The 20043-nt window shown below is 38.0% G+C and overlaps 1 protein-coding gene across 1 annotated transcript in view; it reads left to right on the forward strand.

The window, feature by feature from the left end:
* The window catches only part of MYO5C (myosin VC), a 139273-nt gene that overhangs the window by 13245 nt on the left and 105985 nt on the right, over nt 1-20043 (forward strand). The window contains 3 exon segments of the mRNA XM_020984537.2: nt 12462-12546; nt 12549-12571; nt 19448-19616. Of these exon segments, the coding sequence (XP_020840196.1) occupies nt 12462-12546; nt 12549-12571; nt 19448-19616 (277 nt within the window).

The following is a 20043-nucleotide window of genomic DNA, read 5'->3' on the forward strand; positions in this document are numbered from 1 at the left end:
CAGATCACCAAAGAGCCAGAAGGAGGGTCTCCCATAACCTCTTACATTATTGATTAGAACTAGACAGAAAACACCCACCAGGAAGAGCAAATTGGAGCATGACTTTGTCACAGAAAAAAATGATACAGATGAGAAGATCTTGCTTGAGATTTCAGTAGCTCCACCCTGCTATCAACTCTGAAAAGTAGAAATAGGGATTGATTCTGACCATACTGTTTCTTAGAGCAGTTTAACCAATATAAGCCCGAAGGCCAGGTGGATGGCGGTAGAAACAGATGGATATGGACATGGACTTGGTTAGAAATTAGAGAACCTAAGAGTGTGTCAAGGCAGAGCTTGGCTGAGGTGGAATGCAGCAGCTCGATTCTCTTCCAAGGGGAAGAGTTCTACATTCTTGCTTAAATAATGTCTATTGTATTTTAAATTATGTCCGTGTGTTTTCTTGTAGATAATAAAGCTTGTTTTTTTTTCTATCTTGTCATTGACTTAGCAGACATGAATAAGAATGATAAGAATAAGAACCCAAATGAATAATAGCTATTTTGAAGTTTAACATGTCATGAAGAGCTGGAGGAACCTATCTCTTGCAGCTAGAAAGTTGTCATGATTTTGAGTAAGAATTTCTTTGTCCCAGGTATACTTCCAGAAGGATTGTACTGCTCTTGCAGATGGCAAATATGATTGGTTGTTAGTGGTGGGATTGTTTTGTTCATATGACTCAATAAATTACTCTGATGTAATAGAACAGTCAAGGCATATTCTTAATTTTTCAGGCAACTAACATTGCCTTACACCAACTTTTCTATGTTAGTCCTTACTCAGGGCTTTTCAGTCATTAGTAAGCCAGCAACTCATACATCATGAACTGAGTTAACTCATAGGGCTGTGTAAGTAAGTGAAAATATCTTATTCAAAAAAGAATGAGATTTGTAAAGCAAGAAGGAAACAAAGACTGTCTAGTTCATCTCTTTCATTTTACAAATAAGGAAACTGAGACCCCAAAAGAGAAGAGACTCAGTCATGTCCATGGAATATGAATAGGTTTTTTTTTTAAAACTAGGAAAGTATTTGATCATTGTTTTAGGAAAAAAATCTTTAAAAATGGTTCTGATCAAGTTTAGTTAATTATTTCACTACTGCCCTGAAATGCTATGATTCTAATTTGGTCTTTTCTAACTGAATCCTTTTAATATCCTGATTTCCCTTATTGTTAGTTTTTCCTGCCCAGCTCTCAAAATTACTCATATTTATTTTTATATGCTTTGGATTTAATTATCTGCTTTCATATTGTACCCATCTACCAGTAGAAGGTAAGCTCCTTGAAGGTAGGGACTTGTTCATTTTTGTCTTTAACCCAAGCTATTAACATGTGTTCCTGGTGCATAGTTAGTACTTAATGAATACCTGTTAAATTTAATTGATATTAGCATGTGAAAAAAAGACACAGGAAAAGCCACAGTCGGTGTGGTCATTACACTAGAGATAACCAAAAATGGTCCCTGTTTTTTCCACATACTGTGTTTTAGAAAAGGAGAAATGGAAATTATGAGATCAGAGATTTAGAACTGAAAGGGACCATAGAAGTCATTGAGTTCAACCCTCTCATTTTACTGATGTGGAAACTGAAGATTAGAGAGGTTAAGTGGCTTACCCATAGCTGCACAACTAGTCAGTAGTTAAGTCAATGAACCAATTTATTAAGATCCTACTATGTGCAAGACACTCTGCTAAGCAGTGGGGATACCAAAAAAGGAGTCAGTCCCTGCCCTCAATGAGCTTACAGTCTAACAAAGGAGACAACATGCAAATGAATATGTACAAACAAGTTGTGAACAGGATAAATAGGAAAAAACAGAGGGAAGACATGAGAATTAAGAGGGTTTGGAGAAAGTTTCCTATAGCAGGTGGGATTTTGGTTGGGACTTAAAGGACACCAGAAGGTCAGTTATTGGAATGTTCCAGGCATGGGGGACAGCCAGAAAAGTGCCCAGAGTTGAGAGGTAAAGTGTCTTGTTCATGGAAAAGGCAGGAGACCAGTGTTATTGGGTCAAAGAGTATATGTCTGGTATTAAGTTATAAGAATACCAGAGAGGTAGAATGGGGCTAGGTTACGAAGGACTTTGAATACCAAACAGAGGATTTTGTATTTGATCCTAGAGACAATATGAAACCAATGGAGTTTGAGTAGGGTTGGTGGTTTTTTTGATATTCAGTATGGTCATCTTTTGCCTGAACTAACTTTTTTAAAGTGATGGGAGAATCCACTTGTTATTCTCTGAATTAATTTGTTCTGGGGAACTGTGGGGAGGAAGAAGGGACAGTGGCAATGACAGTAATTGGGGGTCTTTTATGGGTTATAAAGGCTAGAGTATAGCATTGGGTGGTAGCAAATAGTGAGTCTACTGATAGTCAGGAAGACCTGGGTTCAATTTCACCTCTGACAAATACTGATAGGTTTGTATATGCCTTTCACATATCCTAGCTGTGGCCCAAATCACTTAATGTCTTAACCTTTCTAAGAGTAAATTGAGGGATTTGATCAGTATTGATAGGGGAGTTTTTCACTAGATGCTCCCTATACCAGTGTTGTCAAATTAGTAGTGGGTTAGGGGGGAGCATACGGTAGGATCCTGTAGGTCACATATTGACTTAGAAAACCACACATTTTTATGTATCTATCCACCTACATATATACATACACACATGTATAGGTATATATACATATGTAAATTAATACATCAACACATTAAAATCATATAGGAACTTCATTGTAATCCATTTCATCTGGGCATGAGAATGTTGTGCACCAAAAGGTGGCAGGTTTGACACCTCTGTCCTACACTAGCTAAAATACAGGTGGGGGGGGAAGGGGTGTGGTTATGCTAGAAATAAAAAGAAAATCTCAGATAAAATACTACTAAGATTCTGCTTTTGAAAATGTCATGTTAGTCTCAACAATTTAAGGCAGTGACTATTAACTTTTTTCTTGGAAAGCAGTCTAGCAGAAACTAGGTATAGACCAATATCTTACACCATTTACCAAGATAAGGTCAAAATGGACACATGGCCTAGATATAAAGACAGATATCAGAAGTAAAGTAGAAGAACATGGAATGTATTAGCTATCAGACCTGTGGATAGGAGAAGAATTTATGAAGAAATAAGAGAGAATATTGTGAGATATAAAATGCATAATTTTGATTATATTCTGTTAAAAAGTTTCTGTACAAATAAAACTAATGTAGCCAAGATTAGAAGGAAAGAAGAAAATTGGAGGGGAAACAGTTTCTTGGATAAAGGTCTCATATCAAATATACAGAGAACTTTGCCAAATTTATTAGAATAGGAGTTATTCCACAGTTGATAAATGGTCAAAGGTTATGAACAGCCTATATATATATATATATGTATATATGTACAGGGGTTAAGTGACTTGCCCAGAGTCACACAGCTAGTAAGTGTCATGTGTCTGAGACTGGATTTGGACTCATGTCCTCCTGACTTCAAGGCCAGAGCTCTATCCACTGCACCATCTAGCTGCCCCAAACAGGCTATTTTTCAATGAAGAAGCCAAAGCTATAGATAGTCATATGAAAAAATGCTCTAAATCATTATTGATTAGAGAAATGCAAATTTAAACAACTTTGAGATATCATCTCATACGTATCAGATTGACTAAAATGATAGGAGAAAATGACAGATGTTAGAGGGAGTGTAGAAAAATTGGGACACTAATACACGGTTAGTAGAATTGTAAACCGATACAACCATTTGGGAGAACAATCTGCAATTGTGCCCACAGAATTATAAAACTGTCTATACCCTTTGACCCAGCAATACCTCTATCAGGTCTGTTTCCCTAGGTGATTAGGAAAAAAATTCTATATGTTCTAAAATATTCATAGCAGCTCTCTTTGTGGTGGCAAAGAACTGGAAATTGAGGGGATGTTCATCAGTTGGGAAATAGCTAACCAAGTGGTATATGATTGTGATGGACTACTACTATGCCATAAGAAGTGATGAGCAGATTGGTTTTAGAAAAACTTGGAAAGACTTGCATGAAATAATGAAGAATGAAATGAGGAAAATTAAGAGAACATTGTGTACAGTAACAGTAATATTGTTTGAAGAATAACTGTGAACAATTAAGCCATTCTGACTATTATAAATATTCAAATCAACTACAAAGGACCTATGAAGTAAAATGCTATCTACATCTAGAGAAAGAACTGATAAATAAAAGTATGCATTATGTGATTTAATATATTTATATCTATCTACATCTGTGTCAAGTGGTGGCCTTCTCTAGTGTGGGATAGAGAGGAATGGAGGGAACTTAAAATGTAACAAAAAAATAAATCTAATTTAATTTAAAAAATTTTCCCCCTTTCTGATATTTTGTATAAACTTACTAAGCCTTCCATTTATAAACTAGATTGTAAACTCCTGTGGGGCAGGTCCTGACTCTTTACTTCTCTGTGGAACTTCTACAGTGCTTAACCAAAGGTCTTCCGCATAGGAGGTGTTTAGTAAATATTTATTCAATGATAAGACCTCCATCTCAGTTTTCAGGAGTCTGATCATTTATATAAAAATAGTAAGTAATGACTCATGCTAACATCAGAAACATACAGTTGTAAACATCAAAGATGAAATCATCACATTTCTGGGTAGGAAGGAGTAATTAAATATGGTCAGAAACATTTGTCAATAATAGTTTTTCTGAAACAATGATTAAACACTCTAGGCATTTTCCCAAGAACATTTGATTTATTTTCCTTTTACTAACTTTCTCAATTTTTATCTTGTCTTCATTTTCACACCTGCTACCTCTCTCCTTATGTGTGCTATTCCCAAAGTACAATTTCACTGACCCTGAGACAAATATCTAACTTTATGACTGTATGATCCTATTTTTGCCCTAAAGCTAAAGAGCTGCTTGTGAGCACCTGGTGGAAAATCTGTGGGCAAGGACTCTGGACCTCAACAGCAAAATTTAAGCGCCTTATTGTGTCATTATTATTGGTCCTGGGTTGGGTCATTTCCAGACAAGCTACAATCTTTAACTATTTGCTTCAGTGTTCAGTTAGGACAGGGGTGGTTACTTGCTGCAGATTCCTGGAGGGCCAGGACTGCTTTGGTATTTTCTTTTCTGTAGCCTTGAGAATCCATAAGAAGCAGCTCTATTAGCTCTATCCCTAGTACCTTGGCAAAATACTCGACAGAGTGTCACACACGCCTAGCCACCACCTATTTCAAGCCCTCATCACCTCTACCCTGAACTATTGAATGATCTACTATTTGGTCTTCTCTCATCAAGTCTTTCTCTACCCCAATCCATTCTCCACACAGCTGCTACTAAAGTTATTTTCATGAGGTATGTATCTCACCTCTTCTTTCTTCTCTTCTGTCCTCAACAAACTCCAGTGGCTTCTTATTGTTTCTAGAGTAAAATATTAATTCTGCTGGGCTTGTAAAACCTTTCATCACAATTACCCCAACCTAACCTTTCCATTCATTTTGTCACTACCTGTCCTCATCTCTTCCTCCTAGTTTCTCTGCCTTCAAGTCCTAGCTAAAATCCCACCTTCTACAAGAAAGCTTTCAAAGTCTCTTTAATGCTCATGCCTTCCCTCTGTTGACTATCTCCCATTTATTCTGTTTATATCTTGTTTATACATACTTGTTTTCATTTTCTTTCCCCATAAGACTGTTAGCTCCTTGAGAAAAGGGACTATCTTTTGCTTTGCTTTGTATCCTCAATACTTATTACAGTACCTGGCATGTAGTAGTCACTTAATATGTTTGTTGACTGACAGACTAACTCAAATCTATGGTCTGGCCCAGGGCTTCTTAAATTTTTCCCACACAGACCCCTTTTTGGTCTCAGCAGCATTCATTGATGTTGCATGGCCCAAGGGCATGAGCAGTGCAAAGTGTGCATGCTTTGTGTTCAGAACCAAGGCTGCAGTGAAGTATGCAACACGGGCAAGCACTGCAAAGAAACTTCTCAGATTCATTACACATTGGATTTTTAATTAATTTTTGGTTGTTGCATGTTCAGAAAACTTTTATTGTTGCCCATTTTTTTTTGTAACTGCACATGGGGTTGCACCGCACAGTTTAAGAAGCGCTGGCTCTAGCCAAACTGGTCTATGGTTCTCCTCACAGAGTGCCCCATCTCCTAGTTCTCTGTTTCAGCACCTGCCATCTCTCATGCTTGGGATGCACTCTTTTCTCACTTCCACCTTCTAGACCCAACTCAGTCAGCACCTTCTACATGAAGTCTTTCTTGATTCCCTTAACTATTAATATATTCTGCCTGCTTGAACTGCCTTTTATTAATTTTGTATTTATTCTATGTCTTTACACATGGACATACTACTTTTGAAGTTGTTGAGAGAATGGACAATGTGCTAGTGTATAGAATAACACTAGATAGTAAATAAGATTCCAATATAAGCAATTCGTGGAAGTTATCCATTGTCTATAGGAGAGTTAATTGAACTGTCTGAGGAGTGAGAAAGAAGTAAGGAGAAGCCAGTGGTCAAGCAGACTTTAAGTAAAAGGCAATAACTACCAGCTATATAAGCAGGCTCTCTGAATTAGATAATGGCTAAGAAAGTGATATATCTAATGAGGAAGACAGTATGTACAGAAACCAGAAAAACTCGGCTAGGACTGAGGTGGACCCCAGTCTAGTTGGTCAATCAATAATCATTTATTAATGACTTACTATGCAGGCACTGTCTTAAGTAATGGGCATACAAAGAAAGGAAAAAACACAGTGACTGACATCAAGAGCTCACATTCCAATTGAAGAGACAACACACAAATGAGAATGTTTAAACAAGATATATATGGTGTAAATGGGAGGTAATCTCAAAGGGAAAGTAAAGGAGCTGAGGAGAAGGGGAAGGCCTCTTGCTTTGTGGGCAGTTGTGATTTGAAGATATCCAGGAGGTGGAGGTGAAGAGAGAATGTACTTCATGCACGGGGGTCAGAGATAGAAGAGTGTTGTGTGTGAGCAACAGCAAAATGGCCAATATTGCTGGCATAGAATACATGAAGAGGAGTAAAGTATAAGAAGTCTGTAGAGGCAGGAAGGAGGTGCTTGTGGAGGGCTTTAAAAGTGAAACAGAGGATTTTATATTTGTTCCTAGAGGCAATAGGAAGCCACTGGAATTTATTGATTATAAATAAGAGGAGAGTTCTGAACCCATAAGCAGTGCTTCTCCTGCCTAAAATTTCATTTTCATGGACTTATAGGGAAAAGAGATAATTTATAAAGCTTAGATAGGATCATCAGTCCATATTTACTAACAAATAATGGAAATACATATAAAGAAATGTCAATAGGTCACAAAGGTACCAGAACCATTTGACCTCTGACTAGACTAATAGAGGGTGTTGCAAGAGAAACTGGAGAAGCGATTGTTTATGCAGCCAGATGTTTCTGGTAATGAATGTTGTCTTGTACTTTTAGATGTATAAATGCAGTACTATGCATCTTTTTTAGTTTTTTTAATTTTAATTTTAATTTATTTTATTTTTAATTTAATATTTAATATCATTTTAAATTTTAATTTATCTTTAATTTTTAATATTAATTTTTAATTTATGGAATGAAACAAGCATTTCTATAACATCATGCAGTAAAAAGGATGATTGCACAGAAAACTACAAATCTATTATGTACAACTTGCTGTTGCTTTTAAAATCTAATGAAGTTATCATGTAAATTTCTTTTTTTTTCTTTTTTTCTTCCCTCCCCAATGAACACATTGGTTTAACTGGTTACTATTACTAGTGTTTTATTTTATTATATTTAACTACTTTATTGTTAATAAAGTTTCTCCTTATTAAAAAAGCTTATCAAATGGTGCTCTGCACTGTGATACATATATTGTATACGAATTTATAAATTCAAAGTAATTTTAAATGATTTCAGGAGGAACTCAACAATTTTTGATCACAGGGAGAAATGTAACACCAGTTTCAATAGATTTTCCCACAGAGACTATAGATGATGTTAACTGTAACTTTTAGAGAGGGTGTCCCATCTTGAAGTAACACTTTAACTGCCATTCCATGAGGAGTCATTTGAGAAGAGCCAGTTTTCCTGTAATGTCTAGAATGGTATCTGAGTAAGACAGAGAAAGAGAATGAAGATGACCTCATATGACACTATTGTAATCTTTATCTCATAAAGAGGGTGGAAGAAGAATCTTGTAAAGAGACTTAATTTGTTATCCTGAATGAACTAAATGCTATGGGACTGTATTCTCAGAAGAGAAGTCATCTGCAGTTGCGATGAGGTGACTTTGGTTTATAACTAAAATATTGTAAATAATTATCAGTTATATGTTATTGATTTCACTGTTAGTAAATTGAATTGCATATTTAGTAACTTTAATATTTATTTAGTCCTAGAAGATTAAGGGACTTGATATAGGATATGAGTAGGTAGCTTCTTAATATTACTCAATATTTGATGAACTGGGATGAGGCTCTGAGGTTGAGAGTTATGTGGGAATTTTATTAACTAACAAGGAAATATACAAACATACTGAGGTAGAGTTCAAGGTGATAAGATTAAATATGGAAATGAGTCCAATAGTAGACTGAGGGGTGATCTACAAGTGAGTATGGTCAAGTCCAAACCCTGTTTAACCCTGATACACCTATACATATGTATTCTTTCCCCTGCTCCTCAAAAGCAGCTAGTACCTTCATTTTTTTTTTGAATTTCCAGAACCTAGCACAGTGCCTTGAACTTAGTAGGTACTTCATGCATGCTTGTTGATTATTGATTGTTTTATTGAATTGGGAGGGGGAATTAAAAGGGACAGAGAAGGTCTTATTTGGTAGCAGATTCAATTTTGTTAGCAAGGATCAGTAATGATAGTGAGGACTGCTGCTTGCTAGGACAGAATTCTCTGCTCCCACTGATTGATTGGGGGTGGGGGAATGATGTTTAGCACTGGCAGGAGGAGGTAAGTACCTGAAGGATTACTTCATTTGCAGTGCTTAGTCCTCTTTCCCACTTTGCATTTCAACAATAATTTCCAACCCAATCTAACAAGCATTTGTTGTTGTTCACCCTTCATACTCAAAGAGGACCAATGACTTGATGTTGGGGTCAAGGTACGGTGTGTTTGACTGTGGCTGATAAGTACAATATGAGCTTGGGAGGCTGTACCACAGGTTGACACAAATAGTCCATTTGAACATTAGGGATGGAGATGTCTCTAAATTTGCACATCCCATGTTTCCTTTGTACTACTGTGAGTCTGCTTAGCTCATAAAGCACAGCCCCTTCTCTAATATGGGCTTAAGCCAACATCTCCCATGGCTCACAATCAATACTGAAGTTCTTCAGAGAGACTTTGAGAGGTCTTCGTACCACTTCTTCTGAACTCCATATGAGCACTTGCCTTTTGTGAGTTCTCCATAAAATAGTATTTTAGGTAAACATATGTTTGGCATTTGGCTACATGGCAGTTCAGCTCAGAAGACCTCAATATCCCATACCTTATCTTTCTACTAGATGTAAAGCATTGGGTAACCACTGAGGATAAGAAGACAAAATGAAAAACAATTCCTTCTTTCAAGGAGGTTTTATTCCACTGGGAGGGATGAAGTATGTAAACAAATAAAAATATGCATGATAATTTGGGAAAGGAAAGAGGACTTAATACTAAGGCAATCAGGAAAGGATTCCAGTTAGAGCTTGCACATGAGCTGAAACTTGAAGGAAGAAGGCTAGGGATGCTAAGAAGTTAGGAGTTAAGAGGCAGTGAATTCCACGCCTGAGGGATAGCTGGTACAAAGGCATTGTGTTAGAAGGAACGCTGAGTTCAGGGAACAGCAAACAGACCAGTTTGGCTAGAAATGTTCATGAAGGAGAGTGGTATCAAGTAATCCTAGAAACATAGGCTGGAGTCAGATTGTGAAGGATCTTTAAATGCCAAAGTAAAGAGTTTATATTTTATCCTAGGGCAGTAGGGAACCACTGCAGCTTCTTGAATAAAGGAGGTAAATGGTCAGATTTGTGCTTTAGGAAAACTTTTCAGAGGATGGATTGGAGAAGGGTGACACTGGAAATTGGAAATCCCATTAGGCCATGTGTTTTAGGAAATTAATTTTACTTTTTTACTTTGTTTACCTTAAAAACTTTTTTTACACTTAATAGTATTTTTTCCCAATTACATGTCAAGACAATTTTTAGCACTCATTTTTACAAGATTTTGAGTTCTGAATTTTTATCCTTCTCTCCCCTCCCCTCTTCCTAAAATGGTAGGTGATCTGATATAGGTTATACATGTGCTATCATGTAAAACATATTTCTATGTTAGTCACAATTGTGAAAGAAGAAACATATCAAAAGAAAAAAAAACAGAAAAGAGAATAAAAAGTGAAAAAAGTGTGATTCCATCTGCATTCAGGGTCCATCATGTGGATGTGGGTAGCATTTTCCTTTGTGAGTCCTTTGTACTTGTCTTGGATCATTGTGTTGCTGAGAAGAGCTGAGTCATTCATAGTTGATCATCACACAATGTTGCTGATATGTGTATAGTGTTTTCCTGGTTCTGATCATTTCACTTTGCATCAGTTTGTACAAGTTTTTCCAGGTTTTTCTGAAATCTGCCTGTTCCATCACTTCTTATTGCACAACAGAATTCCATTGCATTCATATACCACAGCTTGTTCAGCCATTCCCCAATTGATGGGCATCCCCTCAATTTCCAATATTTTGTCACCATGAAAAGGGCTGCTACAAATATTTTTAATGATCTCTTTGGGATACAGATGTAGTTGTGGTCTTGTTGGATCAAAGGATATGCACACTTTGGTTGCCTTTGGACATAGTTCCAAATTGCTCTCCAGAGTGGTTGGATCAGTTCACAACTCCAACAGTGTATTAGTGTCCCAATTTTCCCACTTCTTCTCCAACATTTATTATTTTAGGAAATTTATTGAACAACTTTGCAGAGGATGAATTAGAGAAGGGTGAGACTAGAAAATGGAAATCCCATTAGGAGTCTATAGTCCAGGTGAGAGGTATTGAGGACCTAAACTAATGTGGTGGCCATGTGAGAAACGATGAGGGGATCATGCAAGAGATGTTATAGAGGGAGAAACAGAAAGATTTGGTAACTGATTAGATATGTGGCATGAAGGAAAGAAAGGATTCAAGGGTAATATCCAGGATACAAACCTGGGAGACTAGAAGGATGGTGGTGCCTTGAACAGAAATAGAAACATTTGAAAGAAGAATGAATTTGGAAGAAGATGACAAGTTTTGTTTTGGACATGGCAAGTTAGTGATGTTGCAAGGGTAACTAATTTATCAGTTGGTGATGTAGAACTAGAAACCAGAGCTCAGGAAAGAGACTAAGACTAGATGTATAGATCTTGGAGTTCCTTGTCTTCAGATGTTAATTAACACACATACCCCCCTTTTTTTAAAGAAAGTGAGAAAAATATACTTCAGTTTGCACTTGGATTCTTACCAGTTCTCTCAGAAGGTTGAGAGCATTAGAGACCTAATGAAGTCACCCCATGAAGAGGGTAGAAAAAAAGAGGGCTCAGGAGAGCCTTAGGATATACCTCCAGTTAGGGGGCATGATGCCAACAATGAACCAGAAATTCATAAGAATTATGATTCATATGATTCATAAGAAGTAATCATACAAGTAAAAGGGAAACCAGTGGGCTATAGAAAGATAAGACCTGAGAAATAGCCATTGGATTTAGAAAATGGGAGATAGTTGGTTACCTTTGAAAGAGCAGTTTTAGTTAAGGATAAAAATTCAGTTCAATTATACACTAGGTATACTTGGGTCTGATCAGACAGCATCTGGAATATTGTGTTCTGTCTAGGTATCACATTTTAGGAAGGGCATTGAAGACCTGGAACAACTCCAAGGAAGTCGACCACAATGGTAATGTGATGCCATAGGTATGAAGAAGAAAAGCAAGTTATCTTCTAATATTTGAAGATATGCTTTGGGGAAGGAGGGAATTACACAGTGGTCCTGCTTGGCCCCTGAGGGCAGAGTAAGGAGCATTGGATGGAAATGGCAAAGAGAAAGTGCTTCGACTGATGTGAGAGGGAAAAAATGTATAGCCAATTAGAATTGTGTGTGTGTGATTGTGTAAAGAGAGAAATACAGAGAGAGAAAGAGAATGGTGGTGAGGAGAGAGAGAGATCACTAATATTCTACCAGACTCTGTTTCCTTTGGTTGAACTGGGAAGATTCTAGAAATAGTGTTCTGGGTGAAAAGGAATGATAAAACAGTCTAGGCCTGTGATTTTGTGAAAAGTTGGTTGAATGTGTTCCCAGCAAAGAATCTGACCTGGTAGGAAAAGAAATCTTTCTCTCTTCTCTTTTTACAACCTGTCTTTTCATTTACAAAGTACTGTAATTAAGCCTTACCTCGTTCTCTTGGTTCAGTACAATAGGGTTTGGATACCTGATGCTGAAGAAGTTTGGAAATCAGCAGAAATAGCAAAGGACTATAAAGTTGGAGATAAAGTTCTCATATTATACTAGAAGATGGATCTGTAAGTATTCCTTGTGTGTCTTTCATTAAGAACAGAGAAATAATTGGGGAGACAGGTGGGAAGAAGGATCCTGAACCAGATGTTGTGAGCGACTCTCACTCACGGGAAAGGTGGCAGGACAGGTCAGTGGGCCCTGACACTACTATCAAAAACATGGATGGAAACAGTATCATCAGTAATACTCAATCTCCTTCTGGGTAGTCTGAGGAGCATTATTTGTCCTTTATCAAGTAAGCCAGAGGCCATGAGTAATGGGATTATAATTACTGCAGATTATCCTTATTTCCTCCATTAGCCAGTTCTTGGACATTCAAAGATGTCTGGAAGACACTTAAAATGAGCATATAATTTGGTTAAATGGGTATAATATTGTCAGCCCTCAGTTCATAGGCTGATGAAAAAGAAACTTTAAGGAAATATCAGAAATTTAAGGAAAGGAAAAGAGACTGGTGAGTAGAAAGGTAATACTGAAATAGGAAGAATAGAAATATAGGAGAGACATGGTAATAGGAGATGAGGATAAAATAAATGACAAGAAAAAAGAAGAGAAAAGAGAATAAATGGAACTATAAGAATGTATCTAAGTGTGGAAAAAATTGAGAATTTGAATGATGAAGGGTGTGATGGGGGGAAAGGTAAAAACAATGCAAAGGAGACGCCAGATTTGAGACTGATCAAGAGCATGTCAATTTGGAACCTCCTTATTGAAAGAGAGGCCCAGTGTCTCAGGGGCAGTGTGGATATTTCAAGCAAATACAAAGATCTTTAGCTCTAGCAGTCATTATTCATGGCATAACAAATATGATGTTTAAATGAGGTCATCTATAGCAGTGAAAAGTCTATCTAAATTTTTCTGGATCCTTTATTTCTCACACTTCTAAGGATCATTGCATTTGGGCCAGAGGCCTTACATTTAGCTACCCACAAAAGTATTAATCTTCTTACCCACAATAAATAAAACTTATTCCTTGATAATCTCTCCAGTTGTGTCAGCATGATTTATGACTCTATCCCCAAGGTAGTGAATTATTGTATTAACTGCTTACTCCCCGCTCCCTTGCACTTATTATGCCCAATCCTAAAATAAGGAGAATTGAGTAAACATCCATGATACATATCCTGGTCTACCCACATCATCACCAAAGGTTGAAAAAGCCTTAATCAAATTCCAGAGCATTTTTTTAACTAGAGAGACAGAATAAGGTGCATTTTAAAAGCTAGTGCAAGAAAGAATTTCCCCACCTTCTCCCCATACCTCTCCTTCCCTTGCGCTTTCACCTTCCTCTTCCCTCCATAGTGTCATGGTTGAATGGGGTAGGTTGGAATCCTCAGGTTTGTTGTAATTCTGTCCTTGGGAGTGTAGTCATGAAAAGTGAATGCTTATGATAATGTCTCCAGTTAAAGAAAATAAAAAAAATAAACAAACAGTTTTATACCTTGCCACTTGCCCCGTTAGCTTTCACTTCTCTAATCTCTCTAGAGACATGGGTTTGAGGAAAGTTGTTGATGGTACCCCCACTGATGTTGCCACCATGCTGCTGTTCCATGTAGCTGAAAGGAAGCTCTACCTCTCACTCTTCTCTGTGTGTTTTCTATCAAGAGCTTTTTAATTTTAAACTGGCATCTCTAGATGAAAATTTTGTCCTCCAGGACTGATCCTCCAAAAACTTCCTGTCTTCCTTACCTAGGGAAAAATATAACTTTCAGAGAAGAACTGTTAACACATCCATACATCCAATGAAACTTTTTTGTGAGCCCCTGCTATGTACTTTGCTGTTTTTCATTGTGGGGTTAAGTATTGTTCCTTGGTTTAGAAGAACTAGATAGTCACTGTAGCTCTATATAACAACTGAAGGGTCTTTTGACCTATTTGCAGGTAAGGGGTTCCCTGGCACCATAGCTCAGGGGTGGTGAGAAGAAGGCAGATGGAAAAGAAGTAGCTGGGGAGGTCTTCCCTTCCTCCTCAGCCAATAGCAAGCAGCAAAGCTGCTTCCTTCATTTAACCCTTTTTCTACATTGTCAAGAAGAAAGCCCACTCTACGCAAAGTGTTGCATGCACCTCGAACTGTGAAGCTTAAATAAGATTCATAAAACCTCTTAGGTCCTTCCACCAGGGATGGTAGTTGCTATTTCAAAGTGTGTGTGTAAATGTGTAAGTGTGTAAGGGGTGGAGTGACAATGTTGGGAGGAGGTAGGTATAGGGAACTATATAATTTTCTCAGAATTTCTCTGTCAGGGACAGGGATATATGTTAGGGAAAAGGAAAGAGAAAAGGAACAAAGATAAATATGGCAGCATTGATAGGCAGCCTAGTCTTACATAGCCCCACTAGAGGCTTAACAAAGGAGCTGGAAGCTGGTATCATGAGTCACTTCCCAGGCTTTTGGAGTCTCTTTCTTCTCAATATATATGAACATTGTTAAAATGCCTTGAGAAAAACACACCTGAGATGCTGTGCCAAAGTACATGCTGAAAACATGTCATTTTGATGGGTAACTTTCCAGAGTCAGTGTCAGGACCTCATCTATAGAGCATCCTCCTTGAAAAACAGGCTTGGAGGGCAAGGGGCAGCTAGGATGCTGTGGATAGAGCACTGGCCCTGAAGTCAGGAGGACCTGAGTTCAAATCCGGCCTCAGACACTTGATACTTACTAGCTTTGTGACCTTGGGCAAGTCACTTAACCCTGATTGCCTCACTCAAAAAAAGAAAAGAAAAGAAAGAAACAGGCTTGGAAAAAGGTAATCCTACTGTAAAGGAGGGCAGCTGATGGTGTATAGGTGAGTAAGCAACTGCTGACTGACACTCACATCCACCTGCCTGCTAGTGGATAGAGTTCTGGGCTTGGAATCACAAAACACTTGGGTTCCAACCCAACTTCAGATATTTCCCAGTCATGTGACTCTGGGCAAGTCACTTAACCTCTGTCTGCCTCTGTTTACTCAGCTGTAAAATGAGGATAATGATAGCACCAGCCTCGCAGGGTTGTTGTGAGAATCACATGAGATAATATTTGTAAAGCATTAGCACAGTGCCTGGCAAATAGTAAGTGCTTAAAAAATGCTCGTTCCCTTCCCTTCCCTTCCCTTCCCTTCCCTTCCTTCCCTTCCCTTCCTTCTTCCCTTCCCTTCCTTCCTTCCCTTCCCTTCCCTTCCCTTCCCTTCCTTCCCTTCCCTTCCCTTCCCTTCCCTTCCCTTCCCTTCCCTTCCCTTCCCTTCCCTTCAGTTTCCTGTTCTTGTTCTCTATCAACCTTGGATTGGACTCTAGATCTAAGATCCTGTTAATAGACTGGAGGTTAGTAATACCTAAGCTTTCATAGGGCAACCACATGGCACAGTGGATAGAATGCCTGGCTTAGAGTCAGGAACACTCATCTTCATGAGTTTAAATCTGACCTCAGATACTAACTAGCTGTGTAACCCTGGGCAAGTCACTTAACCCTGTTTGTCTCAGTTTCCTCATCCATAAAATGAAATGGAGAAGGAAATGGCAAATCATTCCAGCATCTTTGCTAAGAGAACCCCAAATGGGGTCACAAAAAATCAGACGCGACTGAACAACAACAACATAAAACCCTTTATAGACTACGAGTTGGAACTACCACAAATATCTCCAACTACAGTATAAAGGTAAAAGAAATGGATTCAGAGGCAGAGGACATGGCTTTGAGTCTTGGCTGTGCTTCTTACCTCTGTGACCTGGGCAAGGTTCCTTAGTCTGTCAAAGACTGAGTTTCCTTATCTGTGATCCATATGCCCTGCATTTTTTTGGTTTTGTACCTTTGCTCATGCTATTCATAGTCCTAAACTTCCTCCTTTTCCTTATTGCCAATTCTTTACTTAGATTTAAAGCACAACTCAGGTGTCATATCCTCCATTAAGCCTTCCTTGAACATTCCCTATAGGTAATGATTTACCAATCCCAGCAGAGATGTGGCAGGATGGGCACAGGTGAGAGTGATTTTAGGTAAACTCCTGGGAATGGTGAAGGCCAGTTACCGTCTTGTGGCAGAGGAAGGTGAGGGGGAGGGACACTTGAGGGAAAAATTAGGATGATTGGGCATCCAGGAACTTGACAAATATGAAAACTGGTTATCAGAACAGATTCAGCCTAGAAGTCTGTATTGTCAGGATGAAAAATATAAGGAATGATAGAGAGGCAACCATTTGTCTAACTCAACCTGTGTCCCCAAATCTTTGGTCAGAGTGGAGCCTACTATGGGCTTTCTAAATTAAGCTTACTCTTTACCATCACCCCCATTAGACTGTAAAGCAGGGGTTATATCCTTTTGAAATATTTTCTCTTATTTTGACTTATGCCTTTTATTTTTATATTCATTTTTATATTTTATATTAATTTTTAATATATCCTTCTCTTACCCCTACCTTACAAGCCATCTCTTAAACAAAGATTTTTTTAAAATGAAAAGGGAAAAAAACCCACCTTATCCAAACTAACCAACACTATGACTGTGTCTGACAAGCATATGCAATATTCCTCATCTATGGTGTAGGGATTAGGGCTTAAACTTTGTCTCTACCACAACCTAGTTTGGTGCTCCATATATGGTAGGGGCTTAATAAATGTTGGTTAACTAAATTAAAGAAAAAATATACACACGCATATGTGTGTATACCTATGTGAGCATACACACATGTACACATATGTATACATATGTGTATATGTGCGTATATATATGCATACAGTCAGTTCTACTATACATCAATATATGCGTTCTTAAAAAGCATCTGCTATGCAAAATCATTAAAATTAAGTTTAAAACCCACAGGACTTATGAGAAAATAGGGTTAAGGACATAACTGTCAAAAATTTTGTCAGTGATGCATAAAAAGACATAGGAGCCCAGTGAAAAATATTATCAGAGTTTTATACATGCTGAGTGATAGTCTAATAAATAGTGGTGGTGTCCAAGGTCTTGGGCTGCTGCTTGGTTGGTGGTTGGTGGGGAGGGGTGGATGGAGATTACAGATACAGACCAGCCTTCCTCTGCTCCCAGCTCTTGCTATACCAGAAGATATATAATAAATATGATGCTTTACCTCGAAAAAAACCCGAAGTTTGTCTGTAGAAGTGGGTTGCAGTTTGTGAGTGATTGTAAAGTAGTATGGTTTTTCTGCATTCTCTGTGTTTCTCAAGGGTGAGTTTGAGCATGAGCGATCATGACATTCATGACCTTTGGGTTATGTTTAGATTGTTTCCTAATATATCATGTTAGGGGCAGCTGGGTGGTACAATGGATAGAGTGCTGGACCTGGAGTCAGGAAGACTCATCTTCCTGAGTTAAAATCTGGACTCAGACACTAGCTGTGTGACCCAGGGCAAGTCACTTTAGCCCTGCTTGCCTCAGTTTCCTTATCAGCAAAATGAGCTGGAGAAGGAAATGGCAAAGCACTTTAGTGCTTCTCTGTCAAGAAAACCCCAAATGGAGTCATGAAGAGGAGGGCACAACTGAACCAAACAACAACAATCATATTGGAACAAATTTGTAGTTTCAAAGCAAACATATTGCAAAACTGTCTGTTACCTGTGTATTGAGTACATATCAATTTTTTCTTTGATTCATTCCACCAGTTTACTAATGTTGGAGTGACGCTCAGTATAAAAACACTACTAGACTTTATGGAGCACAAATTGTATGAATGAAAAAAGTGTTAAGGACAAATTGATCAATTAACCAATAAGTAGTGGCTAACTGCTTACCATGACCATGCCACCAGGTTTGGTGGTACATGCCTGTGATCTTTTTTTTCTGGGAAGGTTGAGGATGGTGGGTTGCTTGAGTTCTGGAGTTCTGAACTTATGTTGTAATAAGCTGATGTTGACTAAGTTCAGCATCAAAATGGTGAGCCCTCAGATGGGGAGCTACCAGACCGTCTATGCAGGACAGAAACCGTCATCATCAGAAACAGGATCAGATCAAAGCTGCAGTTCTAACCACTAGTGGGAAGGGGGGTCCATGAGTAAACATGATACTTCTAGCCTGAGAGAGATAGGAAGAGCCAGTTTAAAACAACCACAAAAAAACCCCCAAAACATGACAAGTACTATTCTAAGTGTGCATTGTTGTTGTTAGGTCATTTTCAGTTGTGTCCAACTTTTCGTGACCCAATTTGGGGATTTCTTGGCAAAGATACTGGAGTGGTTTGCCATTTCCTTCTCCAGCTCATTTTTACAGATGAGGAAACTGAGGCAAAAGGGTTAAGTGATGACCTAAGTATGTAGGGAGATAAAAAGATTAGAGAACCCCATAGAAGTATTAAGTCTCTGCCTTCAACATGCTTAGTCAGCATCATTTCATGCATTGGAGCATAGTTTAAGAATTATGGAGAAAACAGCCAACTTGGTATAATCTTTCTGAGCAAAAGTTTCAAGCTTGACCATGATCTGAAAGGGCAAAGTCTGGAGAGAAATAAACCAAGAAGCTTCTTTAGGTGCAAAGCATTTCATAGTCTTTATACCTATGATGTACAGTCATCCCTTCCACATCACAACTTTCCCTGTAGTGGTTTTGATATACCACGTGTCAGCTTAAGAAATTAAATGGGGATTTTCGGGGAGTTTTGTGGAAGTTGTAGATGACACGTGAAGGCCAGCGGATGACATGCAAAATGTTTAGAAACTCAGAAATGCATAAAATATATGTGTAGTATTATTATTATATCAATCCAAATTTTACAATCAGGTACTGTAAACACCCCATAAAAGAGAAAGATGCGGAGGGATAACTGCACTGTTCCTTGGTGTTCTAGTCTCTTCAGATTCACTATCAAGAATAGCATCTTTGAGCCTGAAGGATAATGTTTCAGACAGGAACTCCAGAACATTGTCATTAAAATTTTTTTTGCCTTTATTGTTAGGAACAAGATTATTCTGTTGATCCAGAAACTCTTCCACCATTACGAAATCCTGATATACTTGTAGGAGAGAATGACCTTACAGCACTTAGTTATCTTCATGAACCTGCCGTCCTCCACAATCTCAAGATACGTTTTGCTGAATCCAAACTTATTTATACTACAGTGGTAAGTAAAAAGATATTTATAAATAAAAAGTTAAATATAAATAAAAATATAGTAATTGCTGACTGTAGCATGATCAGAATATCTTTTTATTTTTATTGGTATGTTTGGTTTTCACATTACCTCCTACACTCTCCTACACAGAAAGCTATCCTTTCTGACAAAGTATACAAGAGAAAGGGAAAGGATGAAGAAATTTAGTAAAACAAAGCAACACATCAACCAGTTCTGATAGCGTAGGCTACATTTGACAAGTAGACTCTCATCCCTGCAAACAATAGAGGGAGGGAGGTGCATTTTCTCCTCTCTTTTCCCGGGACAATTTTGATCACTATAATTATACAGAGTCCAGTTTCATTTTTTCATTTATTCGTTTCATTCATTTCCATTTTCATTGTCTATATTGTTTTCCTCTTTCTGTTTACTTCACTCTG

This window comes from Phascolarctos cinereus, unplaced genomic scaffold, assembly GCF_003287225.1.
Source record: "Phascolarctos cinereus isolate Bilbo 61053 unplaced genomic scaffold, phaCin_HiC Scaffold_3;HRSCAF=262, whole genome shotgun sequence".
NCBI lineage: Eukaryota > Metazoa > Chordata > Mammalia > Diprotodontia > Phascolarctidae > Phascolarctos > Phascolarctos cinereus.